At 44.0% G+C, this 18,166-nt stretch overlaps 1 protein-coding gene across 2 annotated transcripts in view; it reads left to right on the forward strand.

The window, feature by feature from the left end:
* The first annotated feature begins 3,771 nt into the window (after nucleotides 1–3,771).
* The window catches only part of LOC148027503 (uncharacterized), a 34,051-nt gene continuing 19,656 nt past the window's right edge, over nucleotides 3,772–18,166 (forward strand). Inside the window, exons 1-2 of one of the 2 annotated variants that reach the window (XM_087689233.1) lie at nucleotides 3,772–4,000; nucleotides 4,511–4,945. In XM_087689233.1, the coding sequence (XP_087545359.1) occupies nucleotides 4,587–4,945 (359 nt within the window). In that variant the 5' untranslated portion in view covers nucleotides 3,772–4,000; nucleotides 4,511–4,586. Of the gene's footprint in view, nucleotides 4,007–4,510; nucleotides 4,946–18,166 lie in introns of both variants that reach the window. The other variant, XM_087689232.1, reaches the window with a different exon arrangement.

Raw genomic sequence — 18,166 nt, forward strand, 5'->3', positions numbered from 1 at the left:
ATGAATATTGAAATCGGAATCTTCATGTCGATGAGAGCATTTGTGATATGCTCCCGTTTTGCTATTAGTTTGATCCTAAGATATGTAGGTGGTACTAGCTTATCATCATTAGGGTCAATTCCAATGGCCTTGACCTTTCTTGTCGAAATATTAGGGCGTATAGACCCAATGATGCTGTTATTGGATGCCTTACATTTGGGAAAATCTTGACATATAATAGTGAAATCACACCCATTGCATCTTTGGTTAGCCTTCTCTTCTTGGATGGATTCTTGCTTTTGAGAACATTTTGCTTGCATGCACCGAGGTTGACCGTAGTTCTAGCATTCTACTATTGCAGGGTTTGCATCACTCCTCTTCCTTGACCGTGTCCTAACATCATTACTTGAATGGGGTGGTAGTCCATAAGGAAAAAATTTTCCTTTGTCACATTTAACACCTGGGTTTGTGCACTCTTCTTCTTCTAGTGGTTCTTCAATATAATGGATAGGAGCATTGCTTGATGGATGTGAGTCATGATTGGACGCAGAGGTCTTGGTATCCTTGAAAAATTGATGTCTGCTTTAGGTATAATTGGTCTTTGGTCAAGGGTGTGGTTGGTAAGACCCATTGTTGAGGTCTTCTATGGAAGGGCCCTCCATTTTGTTGTTGGTATCCAACATGAGAGTACAATGTAGCAGCTTCGTGGCCAAAGCAATCACAAATAGTGCAAGCTTGACTCAGATGGTATCTATCACATTATATACACTACATATTTTGTCTAAAGGTGCTTGGTTGCTTTACGGTTTCCATGAGCCATGAGAGCTCTTGATGTTGTTGCTTAAAGGTAGCTAGAAAGGCTTGGGTAGTGCTGAGCTCTGGATTGCTTTTGCTCGGCTTAGAATCTCCCTCCCCCCTGCCCGCCTTATCTTTGCTCCTTTCCCTATGGAGTTTGTCTACTCTAGCAACCAATGCCTTTAACATTGCTTTAAGATAGTCTTTGCTAAGAAAGTACATAGCATTAATGCTAAATAAATAAGAGACTTGCCGACATGAAGACCATAGCTTGTGCCCTTTATTGCACAAAATTGTGGGTTAAAGTGGTCCAAGTTTACCATAGTAGTGGTCTTCTATGGCAGTGGTTTACCATTATAGAAGTCCACCATGGTAGCAATCTTAATCTACCATAGTTTTGGTTTGCCATGTTAGTAGCCTACCACGATAATGGTCTTAGTCTACTATAATATGGGTGGTGGACACATTGTGATCCCCTTTCCTTAATTTGTGAGAGAGAGAGAGAGAGAGAGAGAGAGAGAGAGAGAGAGAGAGAGCTAACCAAGAAAATGAATCCAAAGGAATGTAGGTCCTACACCTTTGGATTCTCAAGATGTGGAAATACAACTTGCATAATCCTTTTTGGAAGTGTGGGAGAGGAAGGGTGGCAGCCTAGATGGAGCACGTAAGTTATTTTGTGCACTAGGGCAGCCATCCTATCTTACCAAGTGGGATACGTTTCACTCAAACCTTTCTTTCTCCTCTCTTTGCCATGTTAATCAAAAACTTGAGAGCACTTTTATGTAGCCCTTTGTCCCAATGGCACGACACATGCTACCCACATGTTCCCAGTCATCAAATGATGCCAAGATGTGAAAGGAGCGGGAATAGTGGGGTAACTTTTGCAAATAAATTGCAATAGAGTTTCGCACACAGAAAGCTAGGCCGCTTCGTGGTAGCTTCGTGCCCTAAAGCGGCAAGCAAAGTTGCTGTGTTATCGCACGACAACTTTGCTCAACAATCCATTTTTCATCTTTCTTTCTCCTCTTTTCCCTCTTCGTTTCTATTTTTTTTACCCCCTCTCTCTCTCTCTCTCCCCCAATTCCCTATGTCTGATTCTCTCTCTCTCTCTGTCTCTCTTTCTTTGCCTTCTATTTTAGTTTATTTTTTCTCCTCTCCTAGTTATCTCTCTCTCCCCCTCTCTCCTCTCTTTTCCTTCTCTCTCCCTCTCCTCTTTTTTCTTTTTTTAAATTATTATTATTATCTCTCTCTCTTCTTTTCTTCTCTTTACACTTTTCTTCTCTCTCTCTCTCTCTCTCTCTCTCTTTCCTTTTTCTTCTTCTTTCACTTTCTTCCCCCTGTAAATTTACTTTTTCCTATATATAATTCTCCGTCTTTTTCTCCTCCCCTTTCTTCTGATTTTTTTAATTCTCTCTCTCTCTCTCTTTTAAATTTTATCTTTCCTCTCTCCATGTTCTCTCTCTCTGTCTCTCTGTCTCTCTCTTCTTATTTTTCTTCTCCTCCTTCTTCTTTCACTTTCTCCCCCTCCTCCCTCAATCTCTCTTAAAGTATGTAAATTTTATCTTTTTCCTATATATAATTATCTCTTTATGTTCATATTCTCTCTCTTCTTCTCATCTCTTTCCTTTTATTCTCTCTCTCTACTCCCTTTTCTTCTCCTCCCCTTTCTCTAAATTTCCTTTTTTTATTCTCTCCCTCTCTTTTAAATTTTATATTCTCTCTCTCTCTCTCTCTCTCTCTCTCTCTTTCCCTTGTTTCCTTTTCTCTCCCTTCCCACCTCTCTCAAAAAATATTTAAATAAAAAACTTTTCTTTTTTTTCCCATCGCTCTTCCTATTTTCCTCTCTCTCCGTCCTCCGTCCTCTCTTCTTTGTTTATTTTTTTCTTCTCTCTCTTCATTCTCTCTCTCTCTTTAATTTTTTTATTTTCTAATTCTTTTAAAATTTATATTTTCTCTCTCTATAATTCTCTTTGTGTGTTCAAATTCTCTATTCTTCTTTTCCTTTTTTCTCTCTATCTCTCCCCCTCCCTTTTCTTCTCCCTGTTCTCCCCCAGAGAGGGGGGGAAGGGAAAAAAAATGTTTAATAAAAAAACTCTCTTTTCTCTTTCCTTCCTCTTCGTCTTTTTCTTCTTCTCCCTCCCTCTCTCTCTCTTTCTTCTCCTTTTATCTCCCTCTCAAAATGCGTAAAAAACTATGTTTGAAAAAATTTAAATTAAAAATATTTAATTAAAATAATTAAAATTAAAAAGTTTAATTTGAGAGAGAGAGAAAAAGAAAGTTTTAATTTAAAAGGGGGGAAGAGAAAGGGGGAGAGACTTTTAATTTAAAAGGGGGGAAGAGAAAAGGAGAGATTACAAGTGAGAGAGAGAAGAGGAGAGAGGATTTTAATTAAAAAAGGAGGTTTGGTAAAAGGATAGTAGGTTCTGAAAGCCTTTTAGAGGTTCGGGGCTTTTTGCATATTGCATTTGATACACGGGCTTAGCTTTAGATCATTTCGCAATAGAAAATTGACCAAATATCTCATTGGAGAACCAGCTAAGAAGAGAATTTCTAAAGATTCTAAATAAAATTCTGGTGGTAGAAGAACCCGCACGGCGCTAAGAATATTTCCAAAAATTAATCAAAAGCCAATTCTGGTGGCAGACGACCCGCAAGCGTAAGTATAGTTTTTTGTGATATTTTTTTATTTGTTATTTTTCTCCCCGTGCGGTAAAAGAAGAAAGGCGCTACAAAACGTGTATTCCGTTTTCTTGATTTATGGAGGGAAACAAGTCTAGCATTTCGAGCGGAGTATAAATATTTGTTTGTGAATTGCTTCTGAAATTGAATAAATGGAAAAGCTTTGGACGGACTCTTTCTTGCTGGAGGAACGATGAATGAGAGGAGCTGGTCACCAAAACTCAGCTGCTCTCATTATTAATAATTACACAAAAAACGCAGTACCCATCACCCCCTCTCTCGTCCGTATCTCTCTCTCTCTCTCTCTCTCTCTCTCTCTCTTTCTCTCTCGTCCGTGACATATACGTGCCACACACAGCCTTGACTGTTCTCACCTTCTCTCTATTGCGGAAGAGAGCTTTGATCGCGGTTGCAAGCGACCAAAGCTCTCTCTCTCTCTCTCTCTCTCTCTCTCTAGCGTTCGTTTGTAACACAGTTGCCAAACAGAGCTCTGTCTGTTCTCATAAGCTCGGTCGCTTAGTTCGTTTGATTACGATATCCCCGCTTGGTATTGGTAATCCATTGCTCTCTGTCAGTCACACACACACACACACACACACACACACACACACACACAGACAGATTCCGTGTAGAAAATGATCGTGAACTTCACAAATCGCCGATGAATCCTACACGTAAAAGAAAGAGGAACCTACAGAGAGAGAGAGAGAGAGAGAGAGAGAGAGAGAGAGAGAGAGAGAGAGAGAGATTCTTGATTCCTCACAGATATTATCGAGAAGATGAATGGAATTTACCTGTTATCACGATACTATTCTCTCTTAAATCACAGATGAATTTTCACAAATGATAAGAGGAATCTACTCTCTTTCTTTCCCTCCTCCTCTCTCAATCAGGGAATTTCACCCATCTGTTCTTCCAGTTCGTGCTAGCCTATGATCTCATTTAACATCAATGCATAATAATCAATTCAGCACAGTTCATTAACAAGCTTTCTTCATTTAACGTTGTCATCATACGTGATAGAGGATTTACTAGCCGTGTGATGATTGTGCAACAGAACCCATTGGCAGCAGCCCCTGGTCCGAAGGTAAACCGGCTCTGATAAACAAAAAACCGTGCAGTTCCCGAAGTGAATGCTGGTTTCCAAGGGTGGGCTAAGGTTGTTCAGGCCACAGCTTTGCTGCTCTGACCCAGTTTTTAAGGTCCAGAGCATTGTGCAGAGATCCAAGATGTCTAGCCTCGAGGAGCCTATGATTTTTGAGCGCATTGGAAGAGATTCACGCATTGGAAAGGCGATGACACGCCGTCATACTGTGGACAGATCGAGCTTCCTCGATAATGGGATTATGGATGCTTCTACAAGAAGAGCAGATGTTGATAGGCTTATGTCTTCTCCTGTTGACAGGTGTACTCCGAGTTATGACGACAGAGAACACAGTAGATTTTCAATTTCTGGAAAGGCATGTAACCCTTGTGAGGGATTGGGTGATAGGTCAGTAAAACTTACGGGTTTGTTAGCTTTTGTGGCTAGTTCATTATGTTTTTGCTGTCCTACTTAAATTTAAATCTTGAATAACAATTGCTATTTGCTTTCATTTGTAATGCTGTGCTGTACCCTTTGATGGCGCTGTGTAGAACTATGGCATACTTTTTACAGATTAGAATTATGGGTTCGTTACACATAGTGGCTAGTTATACAGGATTGAAATTGTAGAATCATGGCATCCCATTGGATATAGTTAAATTTGGCATTATTGGTGCCAGAAAGAAAAAATATATGTGTGCTAACACAAATTATATAATGATGGCAGACAAGCTAAGTTTCGTACCATTTTGCTTGTGGCCTTCTCCCTCTTGTTAGGCCCAAAAGAACTCCAGTTTGCGCTGCCCAGGAAAGCAGCTATCCCAATTTTCATGTTTTCAATGTAAGTATCAGCTCTCAGACTGCAAGGCTTTAGTGTCATGTAAGGTTGGCGCTTCACCCTCTTGTGCTTCTACACTGTTGAAATTTCATCCGAGTACAACAAAAATCCAAGAGGTCATGCCAATATGCTGCAAAGTCAGTTTTTACTAATCTCTAGTGTGATAGCCCCCAAATCGTCTGCCTTTTCCTTTTTAATGATATTTTCTATGTTTAACAATGTTCCAAACATTCTAGAGTCCTAGGCACAGGTGCCAGATCAGAGAATATACGTGGAAGTGTATATTATCTTTGTTCCACCCAAGTGCACGTGTCCACCATGATACGTGAGCCTACTTTTTGGATGCCAGTTTTTAATGCAGCATCCTACATGAACATTTTTCAAGCCCAAAGGAAATCAGGCTCAATCAATTAAACAAGTATCCGATTTTTATCGAAGGCTACAACAATTTCTTTAATTGAGTTGTGATAGCCCTTGGGTTTTTATACTGTTTTCCTCAGCTGAAGAGCTTATTTATATTACTGAAGGTTATTGCAGGAAGCCCTTATTTTCCTTATTGTATCACTTGGCATTGAACAAGGTAAATCTTTAGAAAGAAAGTTTGAAGGGCCACTTTTTGAGGTTTATCCTTGTGAAGCAAAATCTGATTTAGCTCAAATACTCATTCCATTTTTTACCCTCACATTGGGATCTTAATAGTCATCTCTATACATGGTCTTATGTTGGGTTTTGTTCCACAATATTCATATTCCTTGTTAGTAATATGATCACCACTAATAAAATAATATCAAGGGAAATCTTTTATGGGGACTGGGGCTAGATTGCATCACCTCCAAATTGAATTCCATGTCATTTGTATGCTACAGCCTCCCCACCAATCGTTTTTCTTGAGAAAAGAAAATTCTATTAGTGACTCCTCCAACAAATTCCCCCTGAGGTAAATAACAAAGTACAAAGAATGCCAGAATTACAATATGAGGGCTAGGTGTGAGAGGAGTCCGTTCCTTATCTATATGAAAGCACCTGTCCTCCTCCTCCTCCTCCTCTTCCTCCTCTCAAAATTGCCTTGCTAGGTGTCAGGATTTCATATCCACATGAATCTTTGTAGTGGGAATATCTTGGAGGTCAATGGCATGCCTGCATCTTGTAGTTGAAATGTATCAAATGATGATACTAGCAATTTGCTCCCATCTAGGATTGCCTCAAAGACCATTGTGCTCGCTAGCAATTTGGAGAGGGGATTATCCTCAATTGCTAGCTAATGATGAGAAAAGAGTGGCTTCCTTGAAAATCCTCAGAGTTTCATACTAGACCATTGCATGTGACAAAAGCTATTGTAAGATTTCCTAGTAAAAAGGATAGTGAACATGGAGTGAATAGAGAAGAAGACAAGAGAGATGTAGTGAAATGAAGAAACACAATCGATAATAGATCAAATGATACAAGATTGCAACAATCAACCCCCATATGCAACTTGGAGCTTTAGTGTGGGCGTGAGACGGTTGTAGGAGGATGGGATAGAAGGATGAGGAGGGCTGGCTGGAAATGAATAGAGGTGAGGATTATTATTTAGGTGATGATGTGGATGTGAACTCATTAACTTGATTTTCTAAACTTAATATTTGAAATTGAAATTTGGACGATGATGGAAAAGAAGAATGAGATGTTTCACCATCTTCAAATTGACCTTGAGAAACAATACTACAAGGAAACGAAGGAGAAGGAAAACTTACAAAAGGTCTTAAAGAGTTTTTCAATAGGTATACTTGACACAAGAGTAGATGGAGAAAAAAAGATGGGTTTACACTTTGTGCTAGTTTCTCCAATAGAATGGCAAGTCCAATGTGGTGTACTCGTTCTTCTTGCAAGAACCATAGATTTGTGCACCAAATCTAAAGGGGATAAAACATGTTTACCTTTTAGTAATTGCTAAGTCTGCTGCATAGGAATAAGTTAGTACTCGGTTATGCGATCTCATAAGGTCAATGGGCTCCATGGTAGTCCGATTTCTCTCCACCTATGTAGGATCCTTGCAGAGCAAGTTGTGAGGCCCACTCTTGTTTGGGTCTTTTCATGGTGAGTTCAAGAGACTCGAGTGGTGAGGAAGTGTTTGAAGTCATCTTTCTTCCGTGAACTTATTTCTAATGACAAGCTTTTTGATCAAAAGCCTAGGTTTCTCGAGTGAGTACCTCACTCTAATATCATGTAAAGTAATACTCATCTATAGATAATAAACACAATTGTACGATGAAGGAGAGATTGATAAAAACCACAGTTAGGGTTAGGGTAACTCATAGAGAAAATGAATGTTGAAGATGAGTAATGTGAATGCTGAATATATACGATGCTCAATGCAGCAAACATACTATGCACAATGAATATTGACCCCAAACTCTGTGTCTAGTACTAGGGTAGAGATTATGAGGTAGAGAATGACATGTATGGTAAGAGCAAACAGAGCCCTGAGGAGGCTGGATTAGTGTTTGAGTAGGTGAATGGAAGCAAAAATAGTAAAATGCTTGCTGAGTGATGATGTGGTACACTAGCGATGATCGTAGATAGCGAAATGCAATGTATTTACATACATTGCAATATAAGGGACAATAGGACTAAATGAACATAGGTCTGTAGATGATGTCAACAGTTGGAGGCTGAAGTGGAAGACCAAACGCAGGCTGGAATAGAGTGTATAGTAATGAGTGCAGCAGTCCAAGTGATGGCAGTAAGATGGAATTGATCGCCAACAAGTGGAAGAGGTTGGGCAGTAGAAAACGACAGCTTGAATTGAGATATCCTCTTTAAATTGGGTGTGGACAATAGAGACATCACAACCATTTGCAACACAAGATTACGGCTATGTAACGTGCCCGCCTATTGGTTGTCCAGGCACGTTTTTAGTAGTTCATCGAGAGACAAATTTAAGCGACGCTGCTCGGCACTCCCATGGAATGTTACGGGGTTTGTTGCCTAGGGTTTCTCGAGTCCGTCTCGCAATGGAATGTTTGCGGCCGAACCCAACAGGATCGACCTGAAATCTGGGTTCGTAGTAGTCAAGGTCTCCTGATAGCATTCTAGCATCGGGTCGAGGACATCCTACTTTACGCAAAGATATCCAAGCCGAACCAGATCCATGCCGTACTTGGTTCAAAGAGAATGGGAAATGGGAGGGATGCACCACTCAACCTCCCTACCCATAGGTCATAGTCCCATTCCGGTCCCCTAAAACAGCATGACTCGGGGTTCTAACCTAACAATACCTCACAGTCGGACGTTGGTAAAACCTTGTAAAAAGCCTCCCAGTTCTCTGGGACCACCCTATCGCAGGACGGACCTGTTGGGGGTCCCGCCCACCCGCTTTCCTCAATAGGTGTTCTTTAGTTATCTAATTAGGTCCTATCATATTTATGTGTGACATTTAAAATTAGGTTCCTTAATTAAGCCTTTTAGGGAACAGGGTTCATTCACATAATTTGTAGTACAGACACGAAAACAGAGCAAGCAATCTTTTTGACAAATAAGTTCCTTAACTTATCTTCAAGTTAATCTTTATCTTTTGTCCATACAGAAGAAATTATATTTTTTTCCTGTAAAATGTGGCTGATTATATTTCTCAAAAAAATTGATTACAATAGAGTACTCATGCTCAACAGACCAAGCTGGAGCTGATGAAAGTCACAGATACATCATATATATAAGCCTCTCAAGGTTGTCTGGGGGAGATAGGGGTAAGAAGCCATGGATGGGGGGAGGGGTGTATTGCCATCTGGGGCTGCCTGCCTGCATCACGAAGAACAGGTCCTGGCCGCCCCAAGTGCGCATGAAATGACATCGGAGCTCCTGACGAGCCTTGGACTTGCCCTTCACTTGATCGCATCGGCCTCGAAGGGAGTGGATGATGGAGCTCTAGAGCTCTGCTAAGGTCGCCTGTACTGAAAGTCTCTTCGCCGAAAGCCACCTGACACCGTGCCTTTTAGATATGCCAACCAATAAGACTCCCTATGATTTCCCATACCTTAGAGCTGTCTGTTGTGGGCTCCAATACCTGGCGGATGGGTAGAGTCTCTAAACCCACCACTGCGCACGACCCTGCCTCGATAATGAATATCGTATCTTGTATCCAGGTCTCATACAGAAGGTGACGGCCTTGGCTGACTGCCTGCTAGCAGAAAGCTCCCCAAGAGATACATCCAAGGCTGGGTGCCATGCGGTGAAGGATGCGGCATACTCCTCTCCACACGAGTTGTGCCGCCTCACACGACCAAATGCAGTGCTTTGGGGTTTCCATAGATTGCTGTGTGCAACGCTTACAAACTTCCTCCTTCTGCATCTTGACAAGCTAGCTTCCCACTGCCAAGCCTCCATGTGCCACCAATCATAAAAAATATGATATCCTCCTCGGCCTCCAATTGTCCCATAGGCCAAGCCTCCAGCTTCCCACCGCCAAGCCTCCATGTGCCACCAATCATAAAAAATATGATATTCTCCTCGGCCTCCAATTGTCCCATAGGCGGTGCTAGAAGGTCCGTCGGAACGGTTCCGTGATACTGTGCTCCGCCCAGTGCCTGCTACGTGACGGCACCCAATCCATATCCTCCTGTATCAATACATGTTTGCCAATCCTGGGGGTGTACTCCAGGAACCTCGGTGGCTTCTTGGCGACCACAGTGGCCGGCCAAAGCCACTCTCCCGGATCCCACTCCAGCTCATCAAGTGGCCTTCCTTCCCCGAGTCAGAGGTGCCACTCCCTGAGCTCTTGCTAAAAGACCAAAGGGTCCAACCGCCATGTTTTCCCCTGAAGGACAACCACCCGGATCCTCTTCCATGAAAGGACATCTATCCGCTCGTCTTGGTGTCCTTTGTCAAGAGCTAGACGCCCCCCCTCTTGCACTATGAAAAAAATCCCAGGTGGAGCGCCATCCACTCTTCCTGCCACCTGTAAGGGGATGCCTGCTGGTGAAAACCTAGCGGCCCATACCTCCCCGGGCTCTATCGGCTCTCGTATTGGGGGAGCCTAAGGTATTGTTGCGTCTATCTCCCTTCTCCTCGGCTCCACTTCTCACTGGCAGCCTGATACTTGCTGCATACCTCCTCGTCCGCCATCCTGTACACCTCCCGCCATGTCCTGATGGTACAAGTCGGGCCAGCCTCCTAACCAGCCCATTGGATGTGGGGGCACTCGCCGATCTGTGCCCCTTCTCGATCCCTGACCTGGGGGTTCCAAATCACCGACTAACGGTCTATCTCCTCTTGGCAGCCTAGGGGGCTCTGGATTAGGACCTTACGAAGGCCTTGCCACACGCGGAGCAAGCTGTGTAGGAAGGGTGATGTGGGGGGGGGGGGGTGATTTGGATTGACGTGAAGATCCATCTCAGGGACGGCCTCCACTCACTGCCAAGCCTCGGTTTACAGTCCTGAAGACCCTCCTGCAATAGGACCTTCCAGGTCTGCCCTCTCGGTGTGAGGCCGCGTACAACTAGCTTGCCCAGGAGGGCCATACTCTGATACTCTAGGTCTATGATACCAAGCCCTCCCTCTGACCGATGTCATATGATGGTTGCCCACTCCACCTTGGCCCTAGAATCCCTGGAGCCGTATTACCCGGACCAAAGGAAATTCCGTACTAGGCGGTGAAGTTGCATTACGTAGGAAGTGGAGAAGCACCAACACGAGGTGATGTACTAGGCCGTCACTAGGAGGACCTGGTTAACCACCAGAGCTCGGCTAGCTAGTGAGAGGCGAGCCATGCTCCAATAGGTCAGCTTCCCCCGAATAGAATCGAGGATTGGAAGAAATTGCTGGGCGGGAGTGATGTCGAGTCCCACCTGGAACCCTAGGTACCGGACGGTTTGTCCTCTGCTTACCCATCTAAATTCTAGGTGAACGTCCCACTCCGTGCTAGAGTCCGGGTCCGTGAGGAAACCAACCAACTTTCGCCAGTTGATTTTTGCTCCCGCTGCAGAACAAAACACCTCAAGAGCCAACCTCACTCTCTCCAGCATCAACTCGTTGTCCTCTATATAGAGCGCTGTATCATTAGCATACTCTGAGTCTAACAACTTGGTCTCCTCTCTTATTGGAAGTCGGAGGCCATGTAATCCGCTCACACGTGACCCCATGAAGTGAGACATCGCCTCTGCAAAGAGTAGAAATAGGTACGGGGCCAGGGGGCAGTCCTGTCGGACCGGTCTCTCCAGCCGAAACTCCTCCCCTCACCTCCCTCCTATGAGAACCCTGCTGGTGGCCGATCTGTAAAGTGCGGAGACCCTAGAGATCCAAGCCTGGGGGAAACCCAACCTCACCATGGTGCCCTCTAGGAAATCCCAGTCCACCCTGTCATAGGCTTTCTCAAAATCCAAGAGTAGTACGACGAGTCTTTGCCCACTGTGTTGGGCCTACTCTGTCGCCTCAAAGGAGATGAATACATTGTCCAGGATACTCCTATCCTGGACAAATCCTTTCTGTGTGTCATGGATGATGTCTAGAAGCAAGGGGCGTAGTCGCCTACCAATCATCTTTGCCAGCGCCTTATAGGCCACTGACAATAAGGTGATCGGTCTCCACTGGAAAAGCTCCAATTGGTCTCTCCCTTTGGGGAGAAGACTGATAAGGCTTGCCGAAAGACTTCTTGGCATCTGTCTTGAAGTGAAAATCTCTTGAAAGGCCATTAGTAGGGGGTCCTTCACCACTTCCCAGAAGCTAGTGAAGAGAGTTCTTAGAGAGGCCATCCTCTCCTGGGCATTTTTGCCCGTCTTGTGTATGGAAAGCCTCCTCTATTTCCTTCTCTGTGAAGGGGGCTAGGAGGGAGCGTCCCATCTCCTGGGACGAGGGACGGGATGTTATCCCAGACCTGCTCTCTACATCGCTATCCTCTAGTTGAGGCTGTCTCCTGCTGGAACAAGCGACTATAGTAGTTGGTTGCAATCTCCATCACCTTGTCTAGGCTAGAACGGGTCCTTCCATACTGATCTCAGAAGTTGCGTATTTGCGCTTGTGAGGTGCGAGGCTGGTGCACCTGGAAAAACTCCCTGCACATCGTGTCCCCTTTCCGCGCCCAGAAAGCTGCTGAGGTGCGGAAAGAGAACTCTGAGTGCCTATCCTCTAGGCCAGCAATGGCTACTCGCGCACACACCTCCTGTGCGTGGAGAGTGGGATCCCCTGGTGCCTCTTGTAATAATCTCTGTGTGGTTGCAAGGTACCGTCAGAGTGCTCTCTCCTCCTCCCAGCTCTGCTACCTGGCATGTATGGCTGCCTCTTGGCAGATTCTGCTCGACTCAGCTAGGACCTCTGCAACCTCCTCTGCGATATGGCCTCTCCTGCCCCACTCTATGGTTCAAATTTGCTCTATATGTCTCGCCACCTCCTCCCTCCTATAGATCGAGTCAGGGATCCGACAAGATCGTGTATCTAGGGCAGATGTTGGGGGATCTAGTGTCAGGAGAACCGGGCAATGATCAGACAACGTGGTGCCGGCCAATTGCCGCCAATTGCCTGATCTGGCCTCCCTAAGAGCCTTCTCACTAACTGCTCCAGCAGGACTCCACCTAGCCGCCTGTATCTCCAAGAGAAGTCTAGCGACCTCTCTCTCCTGTGGAAGGCAGGGTCTCTCCAGGCATCGCGTGCTCCTACTGCCAGTAGAAAGACCTCCCATGCCTCCTGCTTCTCCCTAGCCATGCCCTGGTAGTTTCTCCCTCTGCCCTGTTGGTCCTTCAAAGCCTCCAAGTTGTTGAAGTCTCCTTCAACAATCCAGGAGTCCATCTCTGGGAGTCCTTCCGCGATCTCCACCCAGAACTTGCTGCGTGCCCTAACCTCTGTAGGGGCATAGATATTAAGGACCCCAAGGTACGATTTCCCAATATCCAATCTGATCCATAGCACCCTCCCTGCTACTATCGTCCCGTGGTCTCATACACAAACGGTAAGACTCGGACCAATAGAGGTGCATGGCCTCCACTCCTGCCGTGGGCACCTATGGCGTGCTTCCAGTAAGTGTGCGAGCTGCCTGGGAGTACACCTATGGCGAGCTTCCAGTAAGTGTGCGAGCTGCCTGGGAGTACCTTCCCTATCCGTTGGGCCTGGGTGAGGGTGAGCTTGTGCTCCTGTAGAAGTAGAATGTCGATCCGTCCGGCAAGGTCAGGCTGCAACTCCTGCTGAACAATCAATTTCTTGGAACCACGTGCCCCACTGTAGTGGAGGCTATTCACATTCCAGGATGCAAGGTGTAAGCTCATGGGGAAACCTGTGACTGACCGAACATGCATCTGTTCGGTGTGGAGGCTGCTGATGAAGAGGAGGAGCTATGAGGCATGCAGGGATGCTTTGCCGCCGGTTTGGACGACGAACTTCAATCCCCCATGGTGGCCCTTGGCCTGACTATAGAGGTAATAGAAGTTCCAGGTGGTACTATCAATGTATCTATCAGCCATGCTGAGAGTCGAGACTCTGTGCACTGGTAGAAATGGGCCGCCTGTGCCAAGGGCCACTCGATCACATTCCTCGGAGCTCTCCACTGTGGAGGGGCTCGAAAGATAATGCCTAGGTAAGGGACCTCGGGACTAGCCCACCAGTTAATATCCATCATGTAACCAAGTCACTGTTGTGCAAACAATGCTACCCTATAGAAGTAGCTGGTCCAAATCACATGGCATTACAATTTTCATCCTTTATCTAGAATAGGATCTTCCAACGCCACAGATGTTGGGGCCATGGACGTCCTCAACTTTGTTCCGGACTTGGCAAGGGGCGTCCTGAGCTCCACATGATCCACAAGCTACCTAGGAGTGAAACATCATTCCCATTGTTGGCCTTTTCATCACTCGACCTTCGGCCCATGAATCGAGCAGTGTCCTCGAGTTAATCCGGGGTGCGATCTTGGAGGTGATCCACCCATGCAAAGAACCTTTTCTTTATTAATTTCTTTAAGAATCAACCACAAACAAGGCATTCAACCCTAATATCGTCTTTTAAAAAGCATTTATTTATTCCCATGGCAACTTGTCATCACAAACCCTTGCCATGCATTCACTATCAATTTACAAGCACTTGGAATGCTCACCTAAAACCACAATCCAACAATCGGTGGAATGTAAAAGCATTTAGGGTGTTGTTCGATCAACCAACAAAAACCAATTGTATTTTTTTCAAACAATACAAGAATAGACTCGATAACAATTCCATTGCATATTCGCTCTTCCCCTTGGGATCAAAGAGCGATTCTATGCAAAATTTACTTAACACTTGTATGCACAATTCTTAATGTCATTTCTTTTACGATTATCCCGTTCATAACTCTTGACCTATTCTTCCTTGTAATTGCTCTAGCAATGAATAAGCCATATGCAACTAGGTACAATTAACTTCCCTTGATACATGCACTTCGCAAACTCCATCTTTCGAATATTTGCGATGAATTTATCATTTTCAATGACCCATTCTCGTGCGGCATAGTACAGGCATGATGTGTCTCATGTGAAACTAAAGCAAGCAGCTTAACAACTTAGAAATGTATTATTTATATCTAGTACCGTAGTTGTATTGGTGGTGATACCCTCGGCCGAAGCTTTGTTGTTGGTTGTGGGATTGCCATTTGCACGTGACATTCTTCGCTTGGGGGCCATTGTCCATAAGTAGATTCGAGAGATAAAGGAGGAATGCATTTGAGATGGAAGAGCGTAAGAGAAGATGGCTTAGTCGAAGACGAGATAGGGAGAATTGAGCTAGTTCTCTCCCTCGCAACCTCTTGGGGTAACTTCTCTCTCTCTCTCTCTCTCTCTCTCTCTCTCTCTCTCTCGCAATCTCTTGGAGGGGTATTCTTCTATGTCTCTCTCAAAGTCTCTCGAGGTCTCCTTATACTTCCTTGTGCCTCTCTAACTGCTCCCCATGAGTCATATTTATAGCTAAACAAGAGAATAGGAGTTGTGGTTGAGAAGAAGAGCTCTTTGTGGGGGGGATCTTGAAAAAATCATTGATCTGATGATTCCATTGGCTCTGGAAGGGAGGGTAAAACTCTAAGACACTTAGTTAGAAATCTTTAAGATGACCTTTTCTTTTTCTCTCTGTTCGAAGTGTTGTTTACTGCCTGTAGACTGCGATCGCGGTGCTTGTGATTTCGCCAATCCCTATTTTTTGTATTAAATCTCCAAAACTAGCCACAAAATCACTTGCTTTTTTTAAAAAACATGACATCTAGTTCTAGAAATTTTCATATCTTTTTAGGATATTTACAATAAGTAATATCTAAAATATGCTAGTTTTGTCCAAAAATCTAATATTTTTGGACCATCCATACTATACACATTAACACTAGTGATTAATATGGCTCATAACTCTCGTTCACGTTATAACTTCCGTGAAGGGTGGCTATAGCCCTAATCAATCCAAGAAAAATGTCAGATTACGACTCTCGGTTTAATTTTTTTTAAATTAAATAAAAATTGTTAGTTATTAATGTTAGTTTTTACCTTCGTTTTAGTTAGTAATCTAATTAACTTATTAATTGACTAACTAACTTTCGAACTAACCAACTATTTTTTAATTGCGTGGAAATATTACAGGTTAAGTGATGGGCAGTCTATCTATTTATAGATGGATTGGTCCTTTCAAATTAGGGATTGGCTTATGGGACATGGACTCTCTCTAGGAACACATATCTTTTTAAGGAAAGTCTGCCAATTTGAGATTTGGGGCTGTAATTAAGAGTTAATCAGTTTATAATGCATTTTTAGCTCAATAATGATGATGATGGAAATGATAATGCACCAACTTTGGACTAACTTTGAGAAACAATGCTTGAAGAAAAACTTGAAGAAGGAAAATCTGAGTTTTTCTCATAGCACCTCTTCTTTTGTTTATATAAAGGTATTTGTTCTCTTCAAGACTTAGATTGTTATGAATGGAGTGAAGCGTACCTTCTTCTAGAATGTCATGGATCTTGAAATGCAGCAATCAGCCAACGGAAGTGATTAGCAGTGCCAAATGCAAACTTGGAGAGATTTGATCATGCTGAACACGATAGGGACAGCTTGAACAATGGGCAGCAGGCTGAAAAGTGCCAGAAGGAAGCATGCAATAGCTGAGAAGTGAAGACACAGTAGTATGCAGTCATGCTGATGACGATGACAGAAAATATGCTGTAAAGGCAGGTTATAGCAGATTGTGCAATAAATGCAAACCATTATAAATGCAAAGCACAAAACACAAAATGCAAACAAAGAAGAAAGAGAAGTCTGAATTCCGCAAACGAGAGAACATATAGAATGCTCAAGAGCAGAGCTGCCCAACAATTGGTGGCTCTTGTGGGAGTGGGCTAAGGAAGGTGTCAATGTGTATTGTCCACCAGAGATGGATCTTGAGTGCAGTAACCATGAGTTGGAGTAGAAGTTGATGAAGAAAAGTGCTGAAAATGCAAAAGTAACTTGATGTTGATGATGGAAGCTAGTCACTGACAATAGTGGGAGGCTGGGTGATAGCTGTAGACCAATTAGCAGCAGTTGTTGGGGGTTGGATAGCTAGTGGAAGAGGGCTGATCGTTGAAACCTGCAAGACAAGGATGGGGCCGAATGATGGGCAGCTTGTCTATTTATAGACATGGAAGGATTCTCCCATATTAGGGTTTTGCATGTTTGACATAGAAATTCTCTAGAACCGCTCCTTGTTTAATTGAACTTTTTGTAATTGCTGTTTTGGGGCTATTTTAAAGAGTTAATCAAGATGTAATGAATTTTTAGCTCGACTAAGTGTTTTGGATGGTGGATAAAGGTTGGAAATCAGGCTACTCTTTGTTGGAGAGTAACGCTAATCAACAAATGTAAGGATGTAGGGGTGCTTCATCGTCAATAGCTAGAGGAGGCTGTTGCAGGCACTTGATGATGGATAACAACTTGAATTGTGATATTTGTTAGGAAGGAGTATGGACATTAGAGAATAGGGTGCTAGCAATTTGCCAACAAGGATAGGGATGAGTGTGTCAGAGTGCAGTGATGCGGAAGCGTGGGACCAAGACTGAGAGAGAGAAAGAAAGAAAGAAAGAAAGGAAGTTATATTAACGTCTTCTAAAGACCAAAACTGGCCTATGAGACAAACTGTGATACAACTGATGAGGTCCAGCTATCCAAAATAAAAGTGTTGAATGAAAAGCTAAAAACTGGAAACTGAAAATACGGTGCTGTGAGTGTGATAAGTGTCGTGTATGTGTATGTGCGTATGTAGCTCTGGTACTCCAGATAATGGCTACAAAAGGGGAACAAATGTCGGCTGTGATAGGGGAACAACTGTCGGCTGTGATAAAGTGGTGCGATGTGTATATGTAACAGATGCAGGGAGATATACTATCCTGGGATGTAGTAGCAGTCGTCGAAGTTGCTAATAGCAGGTGATCCCTCCTGGATGCAGGATGTGGTACATCGGTGGTGGAGAAAGAGCAAATTGGAGATCTGAGATCCAATGTGTCGAGTGTCGTCGGATCTCAGTCTGCTGTCGATGTAGATCAAGAATCCTCCGGATCTCCTGTCGGTGTGGCTGTGGGGTACGAAACCCACGGATCCTCGTGCGGCGTCGGGTACGTTGGTCCTCAGCCTGCTGTAGTGTGAGCCCGGAGGTCTGGTTGGAGGCTGGTACAGTAGCTCTCACTCTGTCTATCTGAAAGAACTGTGTAATAGTCGTCTGGGTGGGCCCCTCTCTGACTGGGTCCCGCTGTGTGCTCTGTTCTCTGATGTGCCATGCCTCTCCCAGAAAACGGCCAAATGATCTCTGATCCATATCAGTCATACATCCCTGAAGTGAGCTGCTCAATGTGT

This window comes from Lygodium microphyllum, chromosome 12, assembly GCF_053477565.2.
Source record: "Lygodium microphyllum isolate KBCC chromosome 12, Lygodium_microphyllum_v1.1.10, whole genome shotgun sequence".
In the NCBI taxonomy this organism is placed as follows: domain Eukaryota; kingdom Viridiplantae; phylum Streptophyta; class Polypodiopsida; order Schizaeales; family Lygodiaceae; genus Lygodium; species Lygodium microphyllum.